The 21,949-nt window shown below is 42.1% G+C and overlaps 2 protein-coding genes across 3 annotated transcripts in view; one reads left to right on the plus strand and one right to left on the minus strand.

Moving 5' to 3' along the window:
- Positions 1–2,153: 2,153 nt before the first annotated feature.
- On the minus strand, positions 2,154–5,415 carry ALG2 (ALG2 alpha-1,3/1,6-mannosyltransferase). The gene is made up of 2 exons (XM_051812796.1): positions 5,007–5,415; positions 2,154–3,076 (listed from the first exon to the last, which is right to left on the minus strand). Exons 1-2 carry the CDS (start codon positions 5,361–5,363, stop codon positions 2,174–2,176), a joined length of 1,260 nt encoding a protein of 419 aa, XP_051668756.1. The 5' UTR covers positions 5,364–5,415; the 3' UTR covers positions 2,154–2,173.
- Positions 5,416–5,521: 106 nt separating this feature from the next.
- SEC61B (SEC61 translocon subunit beta) overlaps positions 5,522–21,949 on the plus strand; it is a 138,833-nt gene continuing 122,405 nt past the window's right edge. Inside the window, exons 1-4 of one of the 2 annotated variants that reach the window (XM_051812843.1) lie at positions 5,547–5,730; positions 5,831–5,928; positions 6,587–6,688; positions 10,746–11,081. In XM_051812843.1, coding sequence (XP_051668803.1) covers positions 5,728–5,730; positions 5,831–5,928; positions 6,587–6,688; positions 10,746–10,833 — 291 coding nt within the window. In that variant the 5' untranslated portion in view covers positions 5,547–5,727 and the 3' untranslated portion in view covers positions 10,834–11,081. Of the gene's footprint in view, positions 5,731–5,830; positions 5,929–6,586; positions 6,689–10,745; positions 11,082–21,949 lie in introns of those variants that run through there. The other variant, XM_051812844.1, reaches the window with a different exon arrangement.

The raw sequence follows: 21,949 nt of genomic DNA on the forward strand, positions 1-21,949 counted from the left end.
AGCAGCCTGCAGTGCTCTGTCATACCTCTACATACTGCAGGAATCTGAGGTTAACCTGCAGACAATGGGGAGCCTGAAGGCCAGGCTCCATCATAGTCAGCCTAGGACTTGAAGCGGCCCATGCTACCTGCCATGAAGCAGCAAGACTGGGGCTGCTCTGCAAGGGATGACAGTGAAAAGCTGGAGATCACATCACAGGACAGTGATCTCACCAACCAGGGCACAGCACCCAAATAGGGCAGTCTGGTGACAGTAGCAGCTGTTGACAGTCCCAGGGATCACCAGGTAAATGTGAGATGGCAGGTCAAGTCTAAGTGCAATCCATGAAATCCAGTGAACAGAAGCTGCAGGGTACAGCATTAGGCACATGCCTGCCAGCAGCACAGCTCAGGAAAGGACTGGAGGCCAAGGCTGGAGCAGAAATGGAGCTACCCCTTGCAGCTACGCTGGTGAGGTGTACTGGCATGTATCTTAGGCTCTAGGTTAACTCCAGTGTAATCAGGAGAGAACAATGTAACACAAACATCGCCCCATCGATCTTGCACCTTCTCACTGGAGCTTAAAACCCAGACCAAACACGTCTTGAGGGCATTCATCTGACCACAGATTATCTTCACACCGTCTCTCCAGGTCCTTCAGTCACCCATTGCTACACCCATCCTGAAAAAGTTGCACAAAGATTTAGGAAAACTTTTAAGGGGTGAGGAAGGAGAAGAAATGCAGAAACAGGCAAGAAAGATGATAGAATTCAGGCTTGCCAGTTCTGACATAAACAGAAACACTGGAAATAGGGCCTGTGACACCACCTGCTCCCACTCCATAATGAATAAGAATTATAATATCCCAACTTCCTGATTAAAGACGAGGACAAACTTTGTTTGTGGATTTTTGTTTGTTTTACTTCAAATAAAGGCCTTAGAATTATACTAAGACCTGGGTTGCAGTCCTAAGTAATAGAAAAAATGGTCTCTCTGTTGTGAAGTACTAAATGCAGAAATGCCCAAAACTACCTTAAACAGAAATTGCAGATTGCAAATTGTATTTCATATCAGATACAAATTGTATTTTATAGATAACACTGGATTTCAAAGAATGAGGAAACTGTAGTTACTCAATCTATTTTCAGACTTAAAATTCAACTGTGTGGATTATGTAAGTATGTCATAAACAAACAGAACAACCAACTAATAAAGATGTTCTAGAAGAGAGGCAGATGGAAAAAAAAATAATAAATGAAGATATTCCTTCCCCCAGACCAGCTATTACACTTGGGAGGAAAAAAACCAAACACATTACTGTCACATGTGCACTCACTGCATTAGGAGAGCCTCAAGTTACCACTAAATTAGGCAAAATAAAATGTCTTTATTGCCCATTCCAGATTAGGACCTTTTCAAAAGTGTGCTGCTGTTAAAAATGAAATGTTAAACATAGAGGATATCATTTCAGTCTCTACAAACCAGAAACTCTCAAAGTAAAACTACATCTTTAAGCACTGCAGATATCGAAGAAACAATATCAGCACTAATGTTTTTGCCTGAGGTAGTCTGATATCCTTGCTGTTACTCTAGTCTCAACTTCCTTCTGCTCACACACCAGGATGCTTTTTATGACACCCAGTGTAACTACATGATGCAATTTCACAAGTACAGTAAAAGGTTAATCATTTTAAAGCCATACCATTCATATCTCTAACAGTGTTCATTTTTTAAAACATGCAGTTGGTTGGACTGTGCAATTCTCTCCTTAAGTCGGCTGAGACAACTCTTTAGGAATTACTGATGAACATTTTAAATACATAAAGCTGTGCCTGTCTTATCTGTACAGATCTACATTTTGGAAATTGAGTCAGCCATACCATACCATATAGTAATAAAAGTAAAACATGTAGTAATTTCCTAGTAAGTTACTGCCATTTAACAATGCATTTTTCCAAGGCGCAGTACACAAAAGAACTCCTGCAATGGCAGATCAATGTACCACACGAAAACTTTAACCTTCTAATGAGACAGTGCGACATGTTTTGCTCATTCTTTGTGTCAAGTGACATAAGGCAGCATAAGCAGCACAATGAGGAAATTCAGACATCCCTGGTTCTTCATCATAGTCACAATGAATACCAGTCGTCTACACAAATGAGAGATACAAAGTTGTAAAATATAGGAATATAATTTTATTCTGTTAATTTGCAAATGTATTGGTACAGCTGTTCTGAGAAAGCCTCTGAGGAAAATTTTTCCATAACTCTCACTCTCCCAGCTGCTCCCATTGCATCCTTTAAGATAGGATCTCTCACAATTTTTTCCATTGCTTCAGCGAATTGGGTTGGTTGAGGATCACACAAGAATCCTGTAACACTATGCAAGATTGATTCTAAAGGACCACCTGAATTAACTGCTATAACTGGACATCTCATATACATTGCCTCCAAAGGGACAATACCAAAATGTTCATTGCTTGGTGTATAAAGCACACATACACAGTTACTAAAAAGGGAGACTTTCTGTTCATCTGAGAACGATCTCAGAAAAGTCACATGCTCATTAACACCAAGCTTGGCTGCAAGTCTCCTCAGCTCTTCGTAGTGCTCCACATTTTCCAGAACTCGTTTATCATAACCACCTGCCATAACCAGGTGAACTTCATTCCACTCATGAGAATCAAGTCTTCCTCGAAGTTCATGCAAAGCTTCAAGAGCCAATGCTAGATTCTTTTTTCTCTCATACCTATTAATGGAAAGAAACAAGAACTTCTTCTTTTTCGGTATCAGGTCAACTATGTCTGCAGGAATGATTGTTTCAAAGCTACTGACGTTGAGTGATGGGTAGAGGACATCTGGGTTTATGTGAGACAGGGACTTAAATGTGTCTTTGAACACGCTGGCAGTAAACTTGCTGTTCACAACAATACAGTCTGCCATGCCAGTCGTGTACTCTTCCAGCCAGTCGAGTGGCCATCTGTAGAGACGCTTCAGGAAAGATTCTCTCTTGGTCAGAAGCTGGTCAGGAAAGTGACAGTAAAACAAAACCTTCTTACGGGTTCTGGCCAGTCTAAGTATGGGAATGCAAGCAGACACCTAATGCAACCAGAAGAGACAGGACAAGAGGAGATATTAATTATTTGTGTTAGTGCCACCGGAGCGTACACGTGATTTCAAAGCCACACCCTGAGGGTCAGTCCTTTGCAAGCCAAGTGCCTTCTCCCTCTCTCTTCCACAAGCACTCCCTCACCCAGGACCTCTTGTTGAGGCCCTAGATCTCCTTCCTCACAAAGACAAGGCACCCTGCTCCCCACCCAGGCCCCACCAAGACTCAGGACTTCTCCATGCACTTCCTCCCTGCCACTACCACAGGAGATGGGAATAGAGCCCAAGCTGCAGCAGCATCCTCCCTCCAGCTGCCCTAGAATGCAAGAGTGTTGCAAAATGTGGAATATGTCAAGATTATCTTAGGTGAGGACATTCTTTGATGTACAGTCTTTGTATACTCTCAAGGCTAATCAGAAAGAATGGAGACCTAATCAGAGTAACAGGCAGAACCCAGCATCCCTTAGTGCAAAGACATCCCAAACTAACAAGCTTTATGGATGTAGTAAATCAAGATGTTGTTGCAGAAGAGTAGAACAGATAGCAGCTAGCATCCCTTAAGCAAGGACATCCCGGAACTAACAAGCCTTAAGGCTGTAGTAAATCAGGATGTTCACGTATGTCTATGTCATTGTCATTGTTATGTTTATGTCATTGCTAATGTGGCAAAATACTCAAGGTCTTATCGCTGAACTATTATGTTCATTATAATACTAAAAATCATGCCTACAAGACAAAAAGATCCCTACCCAGGTGAAGATCCTTTCCCTGAGCACATGTAGAAGTTAGCTGGGGTTATGTAACTTGTATGGAATCACAGGATCAATTAGGCTGGAAAAGACCTCTGAGATCATCGACTCCAACCTATGACTGAATACCACCATGTCAACTAGACCATGGTACTGAGTGCCACATCCTGTCTTTCCTTAAACACCTCCAGTTACCTCTCCGGGCAGTCCATTCCAATGTCTAATCACCCTTTCTGGGAAGAAATTCTTAGTAATGTCCAACTCAAAACTGCCCTGGTGCAGCTTAGGACTATGCCTTCTCATCCTGTCACTTGCTGCCTGTGAGAACAGGCTGACGCCCAGCTGGCTACAACCTCCTTTCAGGTAGGTGTAGAGAGTGATAAGGTCACCCCTGTACCTCTTTTTCTCCAGGCTAAACACGCCCAACTCCCTCAGCTGCTCCTCACAGGACTTGTGCTTCAGACTCTTCACCAGCTTCGCCGTCCTTCTCTGGAAATTACTAACCAATCATAATTGAGAGGCTGCACTTGGAGAGTGACTAACTGAATCTCTGTATAAATAATGGTGAGGAAAGCCCAGTGGGATGATCTTGATTTGTGGAACACCACTAAGCAGCCAGCCTTGCACAACTCTGAAATAAACAATCAATGTCTTTCTCTCTCTCGTGTCTAATTATTGGCTTGTTGCACACCACATAACGAATACGATTTTGTAGGGATTTGATGCTCCAGAGGTCTGGAGCATCTCTCTTACAAGGAGAGACTAGTGCAGATCTCATTAATGCATATAAATATCTCCAGGGCGGATGCCAAGAGGACAGTGCCAGGCTCTTTTCAGAGGTGCCCAGCGACAGGACGAGGAGCAATGGCCACAAATCAAAACACAAAAAGTTCCACCTCAGGACGAGGAAGAAATTCTTTACGCTAAGAGTGGCAGAGCACTGGAACAGGCTGCCCAGAGAGCTCATGGAGTCTCCCTCTCTGGGGGGGCATTCACCAACTCATCTGGACTCATTCCTGTGGGTCGCCTGCTCTAGGTGACCCTGACAGGGCAGGGGTGTTGGACACGGTGATCTCCAGAGGTCCCCTCCAACGCTAAGAACTCTATGACACCGTGAACAATCTGTCGGGCCTGCGGCGGCGGTGCACCCCTGCCCACGCCCGTGCCCGCACCTGGTCGCAGACGAAGGCGTCGCAGCTCTCCCCGCTGAGCAGCAGCACGTAGAGGGCCAGGCAGGCCATGCGCAGGGCGGCGCACAGGGCGTGCCCGCGGCCGCACAGGGAGCGCGGCACCCAGCCGCCCGCGCTGCGCACCGCCAGCCCCCGCGTCTCCGCGAAGCAGCGCCCGGGGTCGTAGTGCGCCGTCCAAATCTGCACCCGGCAGCCCCGCGCCCGCAGCGCCAGCGCCGCGTCCACCACCAGCCGCTCCGCGCCGCCCAGGCCCAGGTCCGGGTGCAGGAACAGCACGGACGGGCCGTCGCCGCCCGCCTCCTCTTCCTCCATGGCGCTGCCGGGCGGACGGGATCGCATGCGCAGCCCGGCAGTCCCGGCGGGACACGTCAGCCTTCCTGCCGGGCCTTCGAGCCCGACCCGCCCGCCGGGCGCCCGCGGCGCTGCCCGGCCCGTCTCTGCGACCGGTCTCGCTCCGGTCCGGCCGCTGCGGGACAGCGGGCGCAGCTGAGCTGCAGCGCGGGGGCAGCGCGCTCGGGAAGCTGCAGCTGAGAGAGCGGGAGAGGGATAAGGGGCCGGTGCTGCTCAGGCATTATCCTGGGAAGCCGCGCGGTGCCGGGATGCGCGGCGCGGGGGCGGAGCCTGCAGCGGGCAGGGACGTGGCCAGATCTGCCGTAGCGGAGCGTGTGTGAGACCGCGCCGACCCCGAGCCAGCGCCGCAGCCATGGTGAGGGGCTGCCCGAGGCGGGGGGCGGCTGGGGAGCCTCTGCTCCCCCGGCCGAGCTCGCTGCGTCTCACCCTCTCCCGGTTCTTTCCTCTCTCCGCAGCCCGGGCCCAACCCCAGCGCCACCAGCGTCGGCTCCTCCGGCCGCTCCCCCAGCAAGGCAGTGGCTCCCCGCGCCGCGGGATCCACCGTCCGGCAGAGGTGGGTGCCCGCCGCGTCTCCCTAGTGGGGGCAGCTCTGCCTCCGTCGTGCCCTCTGCTTTCCTGGCTGCCCGGGCTGGTGCCCTCTGCTTACGTGGTAGCACAGACTGATGCAAGTCCAGAGGTGGGCAACGGAGCTGGTGAAGGGTCTGGAGCACAAGTCCTATGAGGAGCAGCTGAGGGACCTGGGGTTGTTTAGCCTGGAGAAAAGGAGGCTCAGGGATGACATCGCTCTCTACACCTACCTGAAAGGAGGTTGTAGCCACGTGGGGATCGGCCTGTTCTTCCATGCCATGAGCGACAGGATGAGAAGGCATAGTCCTAAGTTGCACCAGGGAAAGTTTAGGTTGGACATTAGGAAGAATTTCTTCACAGGGCTACTAGACGTTGGAATGGGCTGCCCGGGGAGGTGGTGAGGGGTCACCATCCTTGGAGATGTTAAAGGAAAGACAGGATGTGGCACTCAGTGCCATGGTCTAGTTGACAAGGTGGTGTTTAGTCATAAGTTGGGCTGGATGATCTCAGAGGTCATTTCCAACCTAAATGATTAGTGAAGTGTCTTGCTTCTGTAGAGTCTCTTTGGGATGCCTGGTGCTAGAAGCTGGCAGACTGCTAATGTGTTTTGTTTGGTCTTTGTTTCATTCTGTTGTCCCTTAAAGGAAGAATGCCAGCTGCGGGACAAGGAGTGCAGGCCGTGCCACGTCCACAGGTACTGGTGGGATGTGGCGATTCTACACTGAGGACTCACCAGGGCTCAAAGTGTAAGTTGGATTAATGTGTGGTGGCAGGCACAGGGTCTGTAGAGTTCTTCTGTTTATATAATTTTTTAGTCTGTGAATTATTAATAAACTATCAGTATCCTGGTGTGCATGGGAAAACATGCTGAATTGGTGGCTGGATGACACATTTTATTTATTCTGTAAACCTGGAGAAGTAGTTTTTAAATTTATACTGGTTTGAAAAAGGTAGGTACAAGTTATATTTTGTAATTGCCTAGGCTTACTTTAAGTGGTCTTTGAAGACTGCAAAGTTGCAGTCTTTGAAGCTGAAAACTTAGGCATCTGTGTGCATGTTTTTGTTCTCTTTTAATTAAAATTTTGGGGTTTTCTTTATTAGTAGCTATATTGTGATCCTCTGCACCCACTTGAAAATAGAGTATAACTGATATGCTGTATGGTTGCATAATCTCAGGTGTCTCTATTAAAAAGCTGCAGATAGACAAGTTTAGCTAAGCTTGCAAAGCAAATAGCATTCCGATACCTTGTATATCATTGTTTTTACAAGATAATATTCCAAGATTATGGTCAAATATCTGGTCTTGTCCCTTAAGCTCTAAAGAGAGCCTAAGTTTTTACTTTTTGGGCATTTCTAGTCATTCAGATCAGTTTCCCAGACAAACTTTGCAGCCTAATACTTGGGTAACAAAGGTAGAAGGTGTATTTCAGCTGATGAGTGCACGCTAAGTCATACCCTGAGTGGGAACTTTTGCTTCTTGTAGAGTGATACTTCATGGCCTCTTGTTCTTACTGGGTTGAGGAATCTCAAGACACTCAGGGCTGTTTCTTGGTTTGTTTTTTTTTGGTTTTTTTTTTCCACAAATCTATTAGCATTTACTTTTGGAGCTCTTTAAGAGGACTTCTGCTGGCTGCAGAAACAGAACATTTGGGTAAGGGTTGGCGATAGTCTAGTTAATGATAGTTCCACGAGTAATCCTTCTTTTGAAGTTCTCTTATGTGTTTTCATATGTGCTTGACACTTTAAAAGCCAAAACCTATTCAATAAACAAAGTAGTGATGCTGTCTTGCGTTCTCCATTCTGAACCCAGAGAAGATACAAGGCAAAGAAAAGAAAAAGACAGTGAGCAGCAATAGTGTTCTAGAGCAAATCTGTGCAGATAGGAAGGGCAACTACTTTCTGTGTTATTTGATCTACTAAAATTCAATTTAAAAAATGAGTGAAACCAAACTGAGAAAAAAACAGAAGGGGGCTACCATTAGGTAGATTTTTAAAAAAATAGATGTGTGATGCAAACTGTCAAAGCACCTTTAACAATTTTGATAAGTTTCCTTGTGAATCCTTTGGTTTCCCTTTTGATATTGAATGACCACTGATTTTAGTGGCCATTCAGCATCAACTTGAATTCAACATCAAGTTGCTTGTACTGAGTTTGCACTCAAGCTCAGTACAAGCAGGTCAGTAGATAGATTTTCCCATCTATTTGTGTTGCAATACATTGATTTTCAGTTTTAAGGCTTTGGAACACTGGGAGTGTTTCTTGGGGTTTTTTTTGGAAGCTGCTGTGGGTAGCTGCGTGGTCAGGCTTTTAGTGAAAGAATTAAAAGTAAAAGTGAGTTGGTTTTACAAATCACTTGCACATTAGAAGTAACATTTTCTGAGCCATGTCTTGGGAGCAACTTTCTTGCTTACAGCTTTCCATGTATTTTTCTGTATGTTTTTTTCCATAGCAACCAATTGTTATGATCTCTGTCCTGTTTAGTAGGCTTCAAGATGAAAATGGCCTGTAGTGGGGTTGTGTTTGCCTCAGGAGAGTGATTCAGCTGAAGTTGTTTTTAAAAATGGTTTGGATCACTACTGCATGACGTAATGTGAAAGCTTAGCCTGATAGTGGTGAGTGGTTGGTGGTTTTTTAAATTTTGTTTAAAATATGAGGTCCTTACTATGAAAAAATACATAATCCACCTGAGAACAGGTTAGTTCATACTAACTAAGATCAGGAGAATTTCTAGAAAAAAAAAGTTCTATATTTCATATTTTGCGTAATTATACTGATGCTTCAGTTATTTATTATCTGTATTCAACATCCAAAACAGTAAATATGTTGAACAGGCAAATTGGTTTGGCCTCAGGAAAGATCATTTCTCTGTAGTACAGGATGCTATAAAATGTATGTCTTCAAAAGCAGTATTAGCAAAAGGGAGTTGTGGAGTGTCTGGATGAGAGTGGGATATGACATTTTTCTCTTTAAAGCTCAGATCAAGCATCATAGGCTCTGGAAAGAAAACTAAACCCAAACTTTTCGCTCTTTTTGTGGCACTTTTGTACTTGTTTTCCTGTATCTTGTTGTAGGCTTTCTTGCTTAAAGAGGTACAGACAGTGTTTCCTGTGGATAGGGAGTCAAATCAGGCTTGTGGTATAATATGCAGCCTTGTGAAAGATGTTCTGCAAATGCACAGTACCAAATCTTTAGAGGTGCCTGAATCCATTTATTTATTTAAACTGCATGGTGGGCTGAGAAGGTGCAGGTGTATGGAGGAGAAGTGCAGGGTTTCAGCAGGTTATCTTTGGGACTGAAGGAAATGAGGTACATGTGTCTGTATTGGAGAGCTGGTTATTCTCTAGGGGTTCAATGTCATCCGCATGTTTAAAAAACACACTGAACACACAGTAAATCCCCACTATTTATTTTCATGTGACTCTGTTCTGATTAGTGGTGCTCCTTTATTCCTGTGTGCCTTTGGCAGAGCAGCTTATGTATTCCTACTGCTACAGGCTTGGATGAATTAAGTAGTAATTCAGATGCAGTGTAAGGACTTCATGCACTTGATATCATTAAGATTTACATTGTGTGGGATATAAACTTCAAATATGTATAGAATGTTGGTGTATAGAATGTATAGAAGTATAGAAGTACATTTTGTTGCTCAGTGAAAGATACCCCTTGACAGGGGTTGCTTATGTAGTCACTGTGTGTTCAGACTTTGTTTATTTTACTCATTTTGCTGTTGGTTTGTTTGCTAAATACTTTGTCTGTGTTCGGGGTTCTCCCTACTCAAATAAGTCTGATAGATAATAATTGAGTTTTAAAACTCAATGTAAGATTACAGTTACGACCATTTGAAGTTTGTAGACCATCTTCTCATAGAAAAATGTGTCAGTTACTTCCAGTCTTTTCAGTTTCTTTCTTTACTTTCTAGTCAGATAACATTTACCTGCTTAAAAACAGTAACCTGTAGGGTAATACAGGCTGGATAACAGATTTCATGGTGTTTCTCCCAGTTGCATGTTGAAAATCAGAAATGAAATTGTATGAAGTGAGTGGTATGAAGCACTGTTGAGTGTGTGTAATTGTGTAATAGTGCATGTAATTGTGTCTCAGAACAGCATGAAATAGCTGATTTAATCTATCGACATGCACCCTAAGGTTAACCTGTTTTTTAAAAACATCTCTATACAATTTCTAAACAGTATATAAAAGTGTGAAGGGAAAAAAATAAGAAATTTGTTAATTATACCTTTTAGGTAAAGATTTAATGTTGTTAACTTTCACATTTCATGTATCTTTTTCAAGAAAAGAGAAGTCCCTGTCTCTCACCCACTGCTGATGTTGTTTTCAAATGAAATAAAACCTTTAAAAAAACCCAGCTAATGCGAATTTTATGCCAAAATTTTAGTAGCCGCTAGAGGACTCTGTTGGTTTTTGTATCAGAGTGTATCTCTGCTCAGGTGGCTATCTGAGTAGTAAACACGGATGATAATTTTCCAGAGATTTTCACAGCGATGTGTAATAATGAACCATTAAGGACTTTTTAAATAAGTGGTGTTTTTGTTACTCTGTTGCGCTTTATTGTGTAACGTTTAGGGTACGGAAGACTATCTTTAAAAACAAGAGCAGCAGCAGTTTTGAATAGAGATGGCTATCTTATTTCTATGTACTTTAAGTTATTTCTGTGGGAATGGAAGGAGAGTTTTCTTGTACAGTTGCTTATGAACTGATGAGCTCACTTGGCTGATAATGACTGGCCTTTGGAGAAAGCAGATATTTTTTTTATGTTAATGCATTTTTTTCTTTATTTGTAGTGGACCTGTTCCAGTTTTGGTCATGAGTCTTCTTTTTATTGCTTCTGTGTTTATGCTGCACATCTGGGGTAAATACACTCGTTCCTAGACTCAGCTGCCAACTTAAAGCATACATCTTGGACCAAAACTATGGTGGATCCTGGTTGTTCTTGGAGAGAGACTGGGGAAGCTTCCTATCACCTGTTGAAGTCCTGTCAACTTTGGCTATAATACCGAATTAATTTCTCAGTTCACTACTTGGGCAGCTTTCAAGTCTGTCATGGGTCATTTTATATTTGTATCTGTACACTTAGAATACAGGTATTGCAATAAAAGTTGTATATGGAAATAGAAACAGTCTTAACTGTATTTTTTCCTCTTCCAGCATACCACAGCTAGCACATTATACTTGTGGTTTTCATATATAATCATATTTCTGAGTAACTGTCATTTGACAGTTCAAGCCAGATTCTTCTATACTATACATTCCTATATAATTTTATACTAGAATATCTTTTTTTTTTGAATGGGAGAAGCAAAATCAGGTTCACAAACACGTGAAGGTAACAAATGTACTCGTTGAAATAAAACTGAGGTACCTGAGCTGAGCTGGTCATGTTCGTCTGTTAACTCCAGGAAAATAGCTGGATTTATTTATTTCCTAAACGCAAGTTAAACTTTAGTCAGTGCTCATACATAGAAGTTATCTGTGTATGCTTGTTTTTTCAAACAGTGCTTGAGGAACAACATGAACTGGTACCTAACTGATTTAAAAAAGAATAATTGCATGGCTGTCAAAGACATGTTTCGCTTTCAGGCACATGGTGTGATTCTTAGGGCTGTCCTGTGTGGGGACAGGAGTTTGGACTTCGGTGATCCTTTTGGGTCCTTTCCAACTCAGAATATTCTGTGATTCTGTGACTCTGCAGGTCCAGACTCTTTCAAGGAGACTTAAATGGAATGGGAAGACTGGAAAAGCAATGACTGCATTTTAAATAACAGGACTTGCAAACATGTTGAGATACAACTAAGTGGCTCTTCAGATAATCACTTCAGTTTACTTCTGGGTGTTATTTTCCTTTTGAACAGTCAGACACTTCGGTTTACTTCTGGGTGTTATTTTCCTTTTGAACAGTCAGACATCTCTTCCTTCTCTTTTTAAAGGTATCTACGTGTTTTCACAATAGCATTTCTCACTGCCAGTAAGGTCTTGAAGTTGGATAGAATTATTTTAGCCTGTTTTTCATGTTGATTCTTGTTTGACTATCAGCTTGTAATGGCAAAACAATATTCTTAGTTATGCAGCCTTGATACAAGTGTTGACTGCATGTTATAGGAGCAGCCCCTCTTACTCACCATCTTCCTTTAAAGCAGTTCTTAAATTAGCATTACTTCTGAAAAGACCAAACTGTTCAGAACAAAACCAAGAATAAGAAATATGATCTTGGGGCTAAAAAGATAATTGCTTTGAGCTGTGCTTATGCCATGTACCTAGTGTAAATATAGAGGGAAAGACAGAAGACTTGGAACAGAAACTGAAAATTATCTTACAAAATGTAATAGTAGGAGAGTTATATTTTTAGAGGGTTGGAAGTTGAGGAAGAGGGAATTCTGGTGACTCAAAGGCAGTGGGGTAGCAGAATACATTAAATTGGTAGAAACTGAGACAAATAAATCGTTTATCAAAGGGAAAAGGATCCATAAATTATTTACCTCTATGCATATGGAAGTTAAAACACAAGGTAAAATAAAGCAAGTACGGGGGTTAGCTCACTGCTTCAGAAGGTGGAAATAAGTATCTCTTACTTAAATGCTTTGCTTAGCAAGAAAATAAAATCTGTACAGTCAGCGATTTCATCTTCAGGCAAGAAAATGCTAAGAGAAGACCAAATGCAAGTCAGTTGTTCTGCTGACCATGTGAATGGACTGTGTTACTTACTTAATTTGTGGGGCTCAAAGAAAAAGTAATAAAATATTCTAAAATAGGGTAAGGGTAAGGAATAATAAGTAACAGTAATATCAAAGTATGTAAGCTCTTCTTTCTTATTTTTTCTAATGCACTGTTTAACTGCTTTCTAATACAGCAGGCAACAGTTTTCTTTGAAACACTTCCAGTCCTTAAAAGCTGTTTTCCCACACCAAATAATTCAATTTAAAACCTTCCATATTTTTGCTTGTTTGGTATCCTGCTGCTTCTAAAGATCAGTATCAATGACAAACTCGGAAAAGTGATGGGGGCAGATTATTGCTGTACAGCCTTTTAGTATGCTTTTAATGCATTTAAATACATTTTAATGCATTTAATTCAACTGAGTATAAAAATGTTGACAATTTTGACAGTGCTGTCCTTGCTTAAATTATTTGTTTTCTAGAATGGCCTGTATCATACATTTTTGTATGCAGTGTCAAAAGAGTTTAATGTCTCTAGTTTTGCAAAAATTAGCTCCCACCCCTTCTTGACTTTATATTTTGTGTCAGCTTAGCTGTGGTGATACTTTAGTTGGATGCAGCTAGGTGAAACATCCATAGCTTTGTTTTATATTCATTGTACTCGATTTAAACACAGATTTCTCTATTGTATGTTTTCAATTTGGGATTATTTTAATGATTAGCATAAATCTGTTGGATATTCATGCTTGTAATTTTAGTATTTTGTGTGCACGAGTTGTAGTGCAATCTTGCAGTTGATGTTTATCAAACTTCAGCTCCACAGAAGTACGGACAAAGAAATGCAGGTTGCAAAGACTTACCAGAAGTTTGGCTGATAATGAATGTGAAATTCTGTTTGACCTCGGTTAATAAATTATAGCCATCCGAATAAACAGTAGCTAATTCAGTGTGAATCTGAACCTGATGCAGTTGTAGGGCTTGGTAGACCTAGCTTTCTAATTTTGTTCCATTATTGTTTCCATACTCCTTGCTGAAAAGCTTTTTTTAATTACCTTTTATGGTGTTTGGGGAATAATTTAAGAAAGAAAGAAAGAAACAACAAAAACTTTACAGAAGGTTGAAGACTCATCCATGGAGGAACTCACAGCAGTGGATAGAGTTGGAGCCTTTCTCTCCTCTCTTCTAGTTGGAATTAAATAATACTCATCTCCCTTTTGTCTGTGTGCAAAATTACCTAATGATAGGATTGCTTTCATTGAATGAAAGAGTTTGCAGAGTGAGAATGTCTCTCTTGTTTCTGAACTTAGAAAGAACCTCACAACATCTTTGGAAGGAAGAAAAATGTTATTACTGGTTCTGCTTCCAAGAATATTTTCCACTTCCAAGCTGAAATTATTTCTAACCACTTTTTGCCGCCTGGCAAACTCAAGAACAGAAGAGAATCAGATAGGGCCTCTTGCCTCAGACCACTGCATGAAGATTGACCACTTGGAGGGGAAAATTTTTCAGTAAAATGACTTCTTGCACCAAACCTTATAACTCTGTTGTTTAGACTGTTGTAGCTATAGCAGTGTAACTTCTCTGAAAAAGCATCTATATTCTGCAGAAAGCACAGAGGTATTTTATTCGTCCTGGTGTCCAAGAAAGGTGGTTCACCTGCAGCTGTTCCTGATATTTAAGGAATGACATTACTTCACACAGTGATAACCCTTTCTCTCCATTTTTTCCTGACTTTTCTTGAGGATAGGTATCTTGATGAACTCCTTTTCTCTGTGTGAGTGACACTGAAATCTCTCCTCTCTAAGGTGAGATTTATCTTCAGATGAGTTAACTTTTAACAATGTGTCTGCTAATGGTTTTGTGCCTTTTGTAGGCACTGGTGACAAACCTGCATTTCTAGCCTTTAGTTCTGCTAACCTGTTTTATTGTCAGGTGAAAAGGTGCTATATAGGAGCCTGTACCTCCAGGCAGTTGAAGAACTGTGGACAGCAACTCAGAGTAGTTGGAGCATTTGTCAGTGCTATAGGTGTCAGATTGAGATGAAATCCAACCCTTCATCCCAGCTGCTGCTGACAGAGCTACTGATCTTTAACTGTATTTTGGTGATGAAATGATCTGAGAACATCCAGTGCTGATGAAACTCAAAAACCTCATGAAGTCATACTTGGCAAGTTACATTCATCAACAAAGACTTTATGAAGAACAAAAATTATAGCTCTGCAGACCCCAAGAGCAGTTTTGGTGAAAGCAGGCAGCCTTCAGAAGTGACTTGGCAGGAAAAGAAAGAGGGCAGTAGATGTCCCTTTCTGCTTTCTGAAGGCATAAATAAATAAGGCTGGAAATTGTTCTTTTTAACCTCCCCCACCCCTTTCAACCACTGGAATCTGCTTTTCATCTGCCTTAGAAATTAAGGCCTCTTAGCCAAACCTTTTCACAGGAGAAGTAGAGAAATTGTGAAATTGAGAAGTTCTGTCCAAAAGGATGACTAGAAGATGTTTTCTTCCTTAAAAAAAATTCATTTAAATCAACAGATAATTAACAGTTTGAAGAAGGATGTTTTCATGTTCAATAGCCTCAATTTTTTATGTCTCTACTGCACTCTCAGTAAATAGCCATGAAAAGACAGAAGGTTGTCACAACTTACAGTATATGATAGATTGAAATAAAATAAGCCACATCTTCCCCCAAAACATGTTCACATAGTAAAAAAATTAGTCTTCCTCCTAAAAAACAAAGTTAGCATATATGCATACTATTTATAGTGCTATTATAAATTTATGATATTTTAAAAAAATCTATGAATAAAATTAATTAAATGTAATATTAAATATATATTTTTAATTTAATATCCTTAACTTTATATAATCTCAAAGCAGTTTTTTTTATCTAGTTGTCTTTGATCTAGCCCCCTGCTCAGAGCATCAGGGCTTGATCAGGTTGCTGAGGGCTGTGTGCAATTGCATTTTGAAAATCTCCAAGGGAGGCGATTTCAGAGTTTCGGTGTTTGCCTGTCCCTGTGCTTAACCACTCTCCGGTGAAGATTTTTTTGTTATGTCCAGTTAGAATTTCTTTTTTTGACCTTGCAGTGATTGCCTTTCAACCTTTTGCTGTGCACTGCTGGGAGAACTCTAGCTCCATTTACTCTCTAACTTTGGCTGAGGTCAACAGCTAGTGTTTTCACCTTAGCCCTCTTGAGCTAAACAAACCTGGTGGCCTCTTTCCCTATGTGTCATGTGCTCCAGCCTCCAACCATCTAAGTGGCCCTCTCCTAGATTCTGCAGTTTGTTAGTGTTTCTTTTGTATCTAGGGCACAAAACTAAGTACAGTTTTCCAAATGAGTGTCTAATAAATGAGTATCTTTACGAGTGCTTCCCTTGACGTGCTCGTTGTGCATCCTGCTACGTGATTAGCCTTCATTGCTGCAAAGGCATGCTACTGGTTCATGTCCCACTTGTCTGCTAGGACATTTTATGGAATTGCTCTCTAGTGATTTGGAACCTGTCTTATTGCATGGTGTTGCTCCATCCAAGATGAAGAACTTGGCATTTGTCTGTCCTGAGCTTCAGGAGGTTTTTGTTGGTTTATTTTTCCATACTGCTAAGGTCCCTCAGATTGCTGTGCTATTCTCCACTAGCTACCACTTTCTGAAATGTGGTGTCCTCACAAACTTGCTGAAGATGCAGATAAAGAGACAATTGCCTTCCTGCCAGCAGCACAACAGTGAGTCTGCATCACTGCAGGAGTACTTTAAGCTTCTGTCCCTGTTTATGACCATCCTCAAAAAAACCTGATATGTCTGGGCTTGAGTGTAAGCCTGGCACTGAGATACTGGATTTCACATAAGGACAGGCTCTAGTCTCATGCATGGAGGATGCAAGTGAAAACTCAGACGTGCCTGAGAGTGCCTTCCTAAAATTCACTAGGCACTGTTCCCAGGCCTTCTGCTTATTCATTTCTCACTCACCACCTGTGCATTCAGATCTATCTGCTGGCTCATAAACTGATTTATATAAAGTTCTTACTTCTCAGTAGTCTGTACCATTTCTGTTATGTGTAGATATCACGCAGACTATCCTAGAAGATGCCTACAGCATGCACTAGGTGGCCAGACCAATATGTATAAGTTAATTTCTGGTAAGATTTCAGTTAAAAAGTGTGCTTTTCTGAATTTCCTCTCAGCATTCCCAGTGATCCCAGTAGAAGGAAGAAAAATTCCAGTTATATACTTGTCCTTCATTCTTCCGTCAAACTAATTCTCTGAAAGGAAAAGGGACTCTAGGAATACAACTAACCATTCTGCCAGGCACTTCTGTGCCAATAAAAAAGGGGTTTTAAGATATTTCATTAAAATGAGTTAAAGCTACTGCAAGCTGATACCTGTTTGTTCAAATGCTCCAGCTGGTGGATAACTCCTCTTCTGTTTGTCTCCAAAGACACAAATTTTTAGGTAACTGTACCAGTGGCCCTGTCCCCCATAACTCTTATGTGCTCTCTGGCTTGAGAGTTGGTCCCACTCTATGACAACTGCTTCTGAAACTGATCTCAGGGCATTAAGGGGTGTGTTCTTTTTTCACATTAATGAAGAAATAAATAAATGTTTGTCTCAGGTCAGACTTGCTGAGTTTGGATGAAACTTGAATATATATTTCATGTGAGATGTATGCTGTCCTTCCATGGAAGCAGTGTAGAAAATAAAGAATTCAATCTTCTCACAGCACTTGAGTGACACAAGTCAGGCTAGAATTCAGGATTTCTGGGGTCCTTAAGTTATAGATATTCCTCTATGTAATGCTGTTCTTGGCATAGAAGTATGAAGTCCATCTGAGTTATCTTATGCATGAGCTGTCAACACTGGGAGATGTGGGTACCAGAGAGTAGCATTAGATGACCTTTCAAGGTCTATTGCAACCTGAATTTTCCTTTGACCATATGACTTTTGTGGAGCCTTTTAGATGCTGATTTGAATGCATCCTCTGAAACTTGTGGTGTTTCTGCTGCACAGCAGTTGATGCAGAGAGCTGAAGGTAGAGCAGAACCTCAATAAAAACCTACTTCAGATTTTCAAAGGTCTTCTAGAGTTGTAGAGAATAAGAAGATTCTTAGTTTTATCTGTTATTTTATTCAGTCTTTGGAGATTGAATTTTTGATTGACTGAACCAAGTAGAGATAGTTTCATGATATTAGCTAAGAACACAGTATTTATTCCAAATAAATAAAACCCATGTCTGCAGGAATCATCAAAACTGTACATACTACTCCATCTGCTGGGGAAATCAATAACAACTTCCAGTATTTAGAAGGTGGAGACATTCTTCAATCACAAAGGCAGAGTATTTCCAATCTGTTTTGTACTTGTAGGCAAGTGTTTTTGCTTTTGCAATGCTCACACTACACAGGACAGACAGGAAATCTTAACTTGTTTGGAGAAATTTTGGTTTTTGAAAAATTCTGCAGGTATAATTACTAGTTTTTCTCCTGTTCCCTTTATTTCAAGATGAATAGCCCAAATAGATGTGTGTGGTGGTTTGAAACTCCCAAGAATCTAATTTTTAAGTTCAAGCCCCCCCCCCCCCAGTTTGCCCCTGTGAGAGGGTTTGGTGATGGTATGGACTTGATATCTTTTTTACCCCATGTGGAGAGTTTTCAGACAAAACACAACCATTTGTTATTGGGGGAAGGGGAAAATATTTACAAAGGTTTTTTTACACCCACATATATATTTACATTAAATTAAATTTCTCCTCTTCTTCAATAAAAGTCCAAGAAGAAAAGAGAAAAGTCTTTCTATCACCTCTCAGGCCACAGTTCCTTCATTTCAGTTTTTTGTGGCACTGGTTAGTGTCCTTCATTTTCCTGAGGCAGCAGACTAATGTATGGCAGTCAGGATTTTTGTTCTTACTTTGTGGAAATTTCAACCCCGAGCCTGAGCCTTCAGGGGATTTCCTTGTAGATCTTCACTCCTCTTGGGTTAGAACATTGAAGGCAGCTTTCAGTTCAGTCTTACCAAAACTCTTTTGCTCTGTCTCAGCTCGACAGCTTGATAGAAACAGCAGCAGCAGCAGCAGCAGCAGAGGCCACGACCACCTCCTCCGCATTCTGTCCTGGTTCAGCTCTCAGGACAAACTCCAGGTTTTCAGCTCCTTTCTCTCTCTCTCTAGCTGCTGCTGCGTTTCGGGACTCCCTAAGGGTTTGGAAGTCCACCCCTCCTCTTCAGAGAGTCTCTGGTTTTGGGAAAATAATACAGTCTTACCCCAAACCAGCTCTGTTGAGTTTACCTCTGTTTTGTTGCCAGCTCTCCCTCCTGCAGGAACATCTCTGTGTCTTTCAACTGGCTTCACATTATCTCGTTGCTACTGGCTATCTTTTGGCTTTTAACCATCGCTGTCTCTGTTCAGGACTGCTCTGCTGCCGCTTTCAGTGTCTTCTGCTGCTGCTGACAGTAAGGAAACTTCTCCAGCTCTTGATTACGGGACCCGGTCCAGCTTTGACACTATACCGGGTCTCCCGCGGCCTCGGCTGGGGTCCGGGGGCCCTTGACCCTTGGCCCCCAGAGGGGCTCACTGGCCCCCTGCCTCCTCGTGGCTCAGATCATGGCTACCTATCTACAAAACTATCTTCACTACCTTCTCTTCCGTTTCTGTGGGTATGTAATTTCTGTAGGGCGCACGTGGACTATTGATTGGTCCAGTAAGAGTATTATCAGTGGGGCAAACCATTACTACCTCAAAAAAGGTTTTTCAAACCACCACAGTGTGGTTGACAGTTTTCAAATAAAAGACAGGCCTGAAAAGTTTGGCCTTCTCTTTTCTGTGCACTGTAGACTCAGAACATGAGAATGCTTGCTAAAATATCCAGAGCGGATCTCAGAAGTCAGTCTTTGTGGTCCAGGATTGCATTCTCTCTGTTTTTGAAGGGCTTAGCTCAGTGGTCTCTGGTAAATACCTCTCAGCATCATCAGCTGGAATTTTCTTTGCCAAGTCCTGTAATGACTCTGCATAGGGGTAAACGAGTATGACGGTGTTGATGGTGCCTGAAAATAACATGAAGCATGTTAGCATGAAATTACAATCTCGTATGTTTTTGGAAGGTAATAGGTGTAAAGGTCTTGCCTCTTCCTTGAGCTATGAGATTCCATGTCTGATAGTAACTTCTCTCTTGAAATAAGAGAACCTTATAAGAAAAAAAAACGTGAAGGAGTAAAGTTATGTGAATTTCATTACATAGTTATGTAATTTCTTTACATAATCATTAACAACCATTTTTTTCAAAGTAACACACACATTGAAATGGAGAGAAAAGTTAGAGACAGTGAGCCACAGTCTAAATCTGCATTTGTGTTTGGATATGCAGGCAGAGACTGAGGATTATCTTGACTGTCCTGAAGACTCACATCTATTGTTTATTCTTATATTTTGAACTAGAGAAGGAGTTGTGAGCACCTTTCAGGAGTATGATCACTTCATTTTGGTGAGAAGTGAGCTTTCATTTGTACTGAAGAGGGTGTTAAAGTGCTCTTCGCAGCCATGAAATCTTCAGTTTTGCTCTTCTTTTGCAATGAATAAAAATGTGTGTTTGTTTCCTGTATCATGGCAAATTTGTAATTCAGACATTTGTCATAGAGACTGACTGATAAGTAATGAAATCTAGTCCCTTCTAATCTAGTCTGAATTGAATATTTGATCTGGAAGAAAAAGGGTTTGCGTCACAGTCCCTACCACTTGCCAGAGGTCCACTTGATCTGAAGACATGAATTCTTGAGAGGTTTTTTCAAGCTCAAAATTTCACTGGAGACGTTTCTGTCGTAGACTTTCAGATCTCCTTCATAAGGCCAGCGTTCCAGGAAAAGCTGTAGCCTTGTAGCCAAGTAGAGATGGTCTTGCGTTTATTGTAAGATGCCACAGGCTTTGTCTGAAGTTAACAGTGGAGACCTCTGAATCTATTGGGCTTTGTATGGACTTGTCTTGACCTGCCTGTAGATTTATTTTACCTTGTTTACCTGTATTAGTGACTATCTAATGACCAGGTAACTATTACTTACTTTGTTTTAGCTTTTGACCACTTTGTACAACTGTGTGGTATAACATCTAGTGTTATATATTTTTTGTAACTAGTAGCTATTAATAACAATTCTCTGTAGAATGAACTGTTTATGACTGATCCTAGAATAAAACACCTCATGAATACAAGGACAGGATGATACTAGAGGCCCCAGGGCTATGAACAACTCACAAAGGTCCCTTGCTAGCAATCAGAGGAAGGCAACCTTTAGAAATGGGTAAAACCAGTTAGGGATAACAAGAGAACATATACTAAGTATCCAACAAATGTAATATGCACCATATGTACATGTGTAACATGGAGTTGGAGAAGATTGAAGGAAGACCCAAGAAGCAGAGCACTTTAGAAAACATGTAAAAAGGACTCCAAGCAGATTCAAAATTGAGGCAGAAGAAACCATCAACATCATACTGGCAAAAGAATTGAATACTAAAAGCCCACTGTTCCCCTCCCCCTACACTGAAACTATAATTGTTAAGACCCCGAGGTGCGGTGGAAAGGTAAGCACACTGCCAAAAAAACGGGTAGGTCATGCAGCAGATCATCCTGAATGCCATTACACAACATATGTGAGACAAACGGGATTGGGCCCAGCCAACAACCTGGATTTATGAAAGGCATGTCCTGCTTGAGCAGCCTGATTTCCTTCTGTGACAAGGTGACCCACTTAGCAGATGAGGGAAAGGCTGGTTTATCTAGACTTTAGTAAAGCCTTTGACACCATTTCCCACAGCATTCTCCTGGAGAAACTGGCTGCTCATGGCTTGGACAGGTGCACTCTTTGCTGGGTGAGAAATGCGCTATATGGCCAAGCCCAGAGAGTGGTGGTGAATGGAGTTACATCCAGCTGTCAGCAGGTCACAAGGCGTGTCTGCCAGGGCACAGTGCTTGGGCTAGTTCTATTTAATATCTTTACTGACAACCTGGACGAGGGGATTGAGTGCACCCTCAGCAAGTTCACAGACAACACTAAGTTAGGTGGGAGTGTTGATCTGCTGGAGGGCAGGAAGGCTCTACAGAGAGATCTGAACAGGCTGGACTGGTGGGCTGAGGCCAACTGCATGAGGTTCAACAAGACCAAGTGCTGGGTCCTGCACTTGGATCGCAGCGACCCCATGGAGCACTGCAGCCTGGGGGAAGAGTGGCTGGAAAGCTGTCCAGCAGAAAAGGACCTGGAGGTGCTGGTTTGCAGCAGGCTGTGTGCCAAGAAGTCCGGTGGCATCCTGACTTGTCTTAGAAGTAGTGTGGCCAACAGGACCAGGGAAGTGATTTGTCCT

The sequence above is a fragment of the Manacus candei genome, unplaced genomic scaffold, assembly GCF_025592945.1.
Source record: "Manacus candei isolate 608988 ecotype Guabito, Panama unplaced genomic scaffold, ASM2559294v1 h1tg000088l, whole genome shotgun sequence".
Classification (NCBI taxonomy): Eukaryota; Metazoa; Chordata; class Aves; order Passeriformes; family Pipridae; genus Manacus; species Manacus candei.

Bases quoted from the DNA above. Each gene is read 5' to 3' on its own strand.
- ALG2 (XM_051812796.1), bottom strand. From the start codon at position 5,363: ATGCGATCCCGTCCGCCCGGCAGCGCCATGGAGGAAGAGGAGGCGGGC. The intron at 3,077-5,006 runs GTGCGGGCACGG...TGGTTGCATTAG, and splicing joins ACGCCTTCGTCTGCGACCAG to GTGTCTGCTTGCATTCCCAT.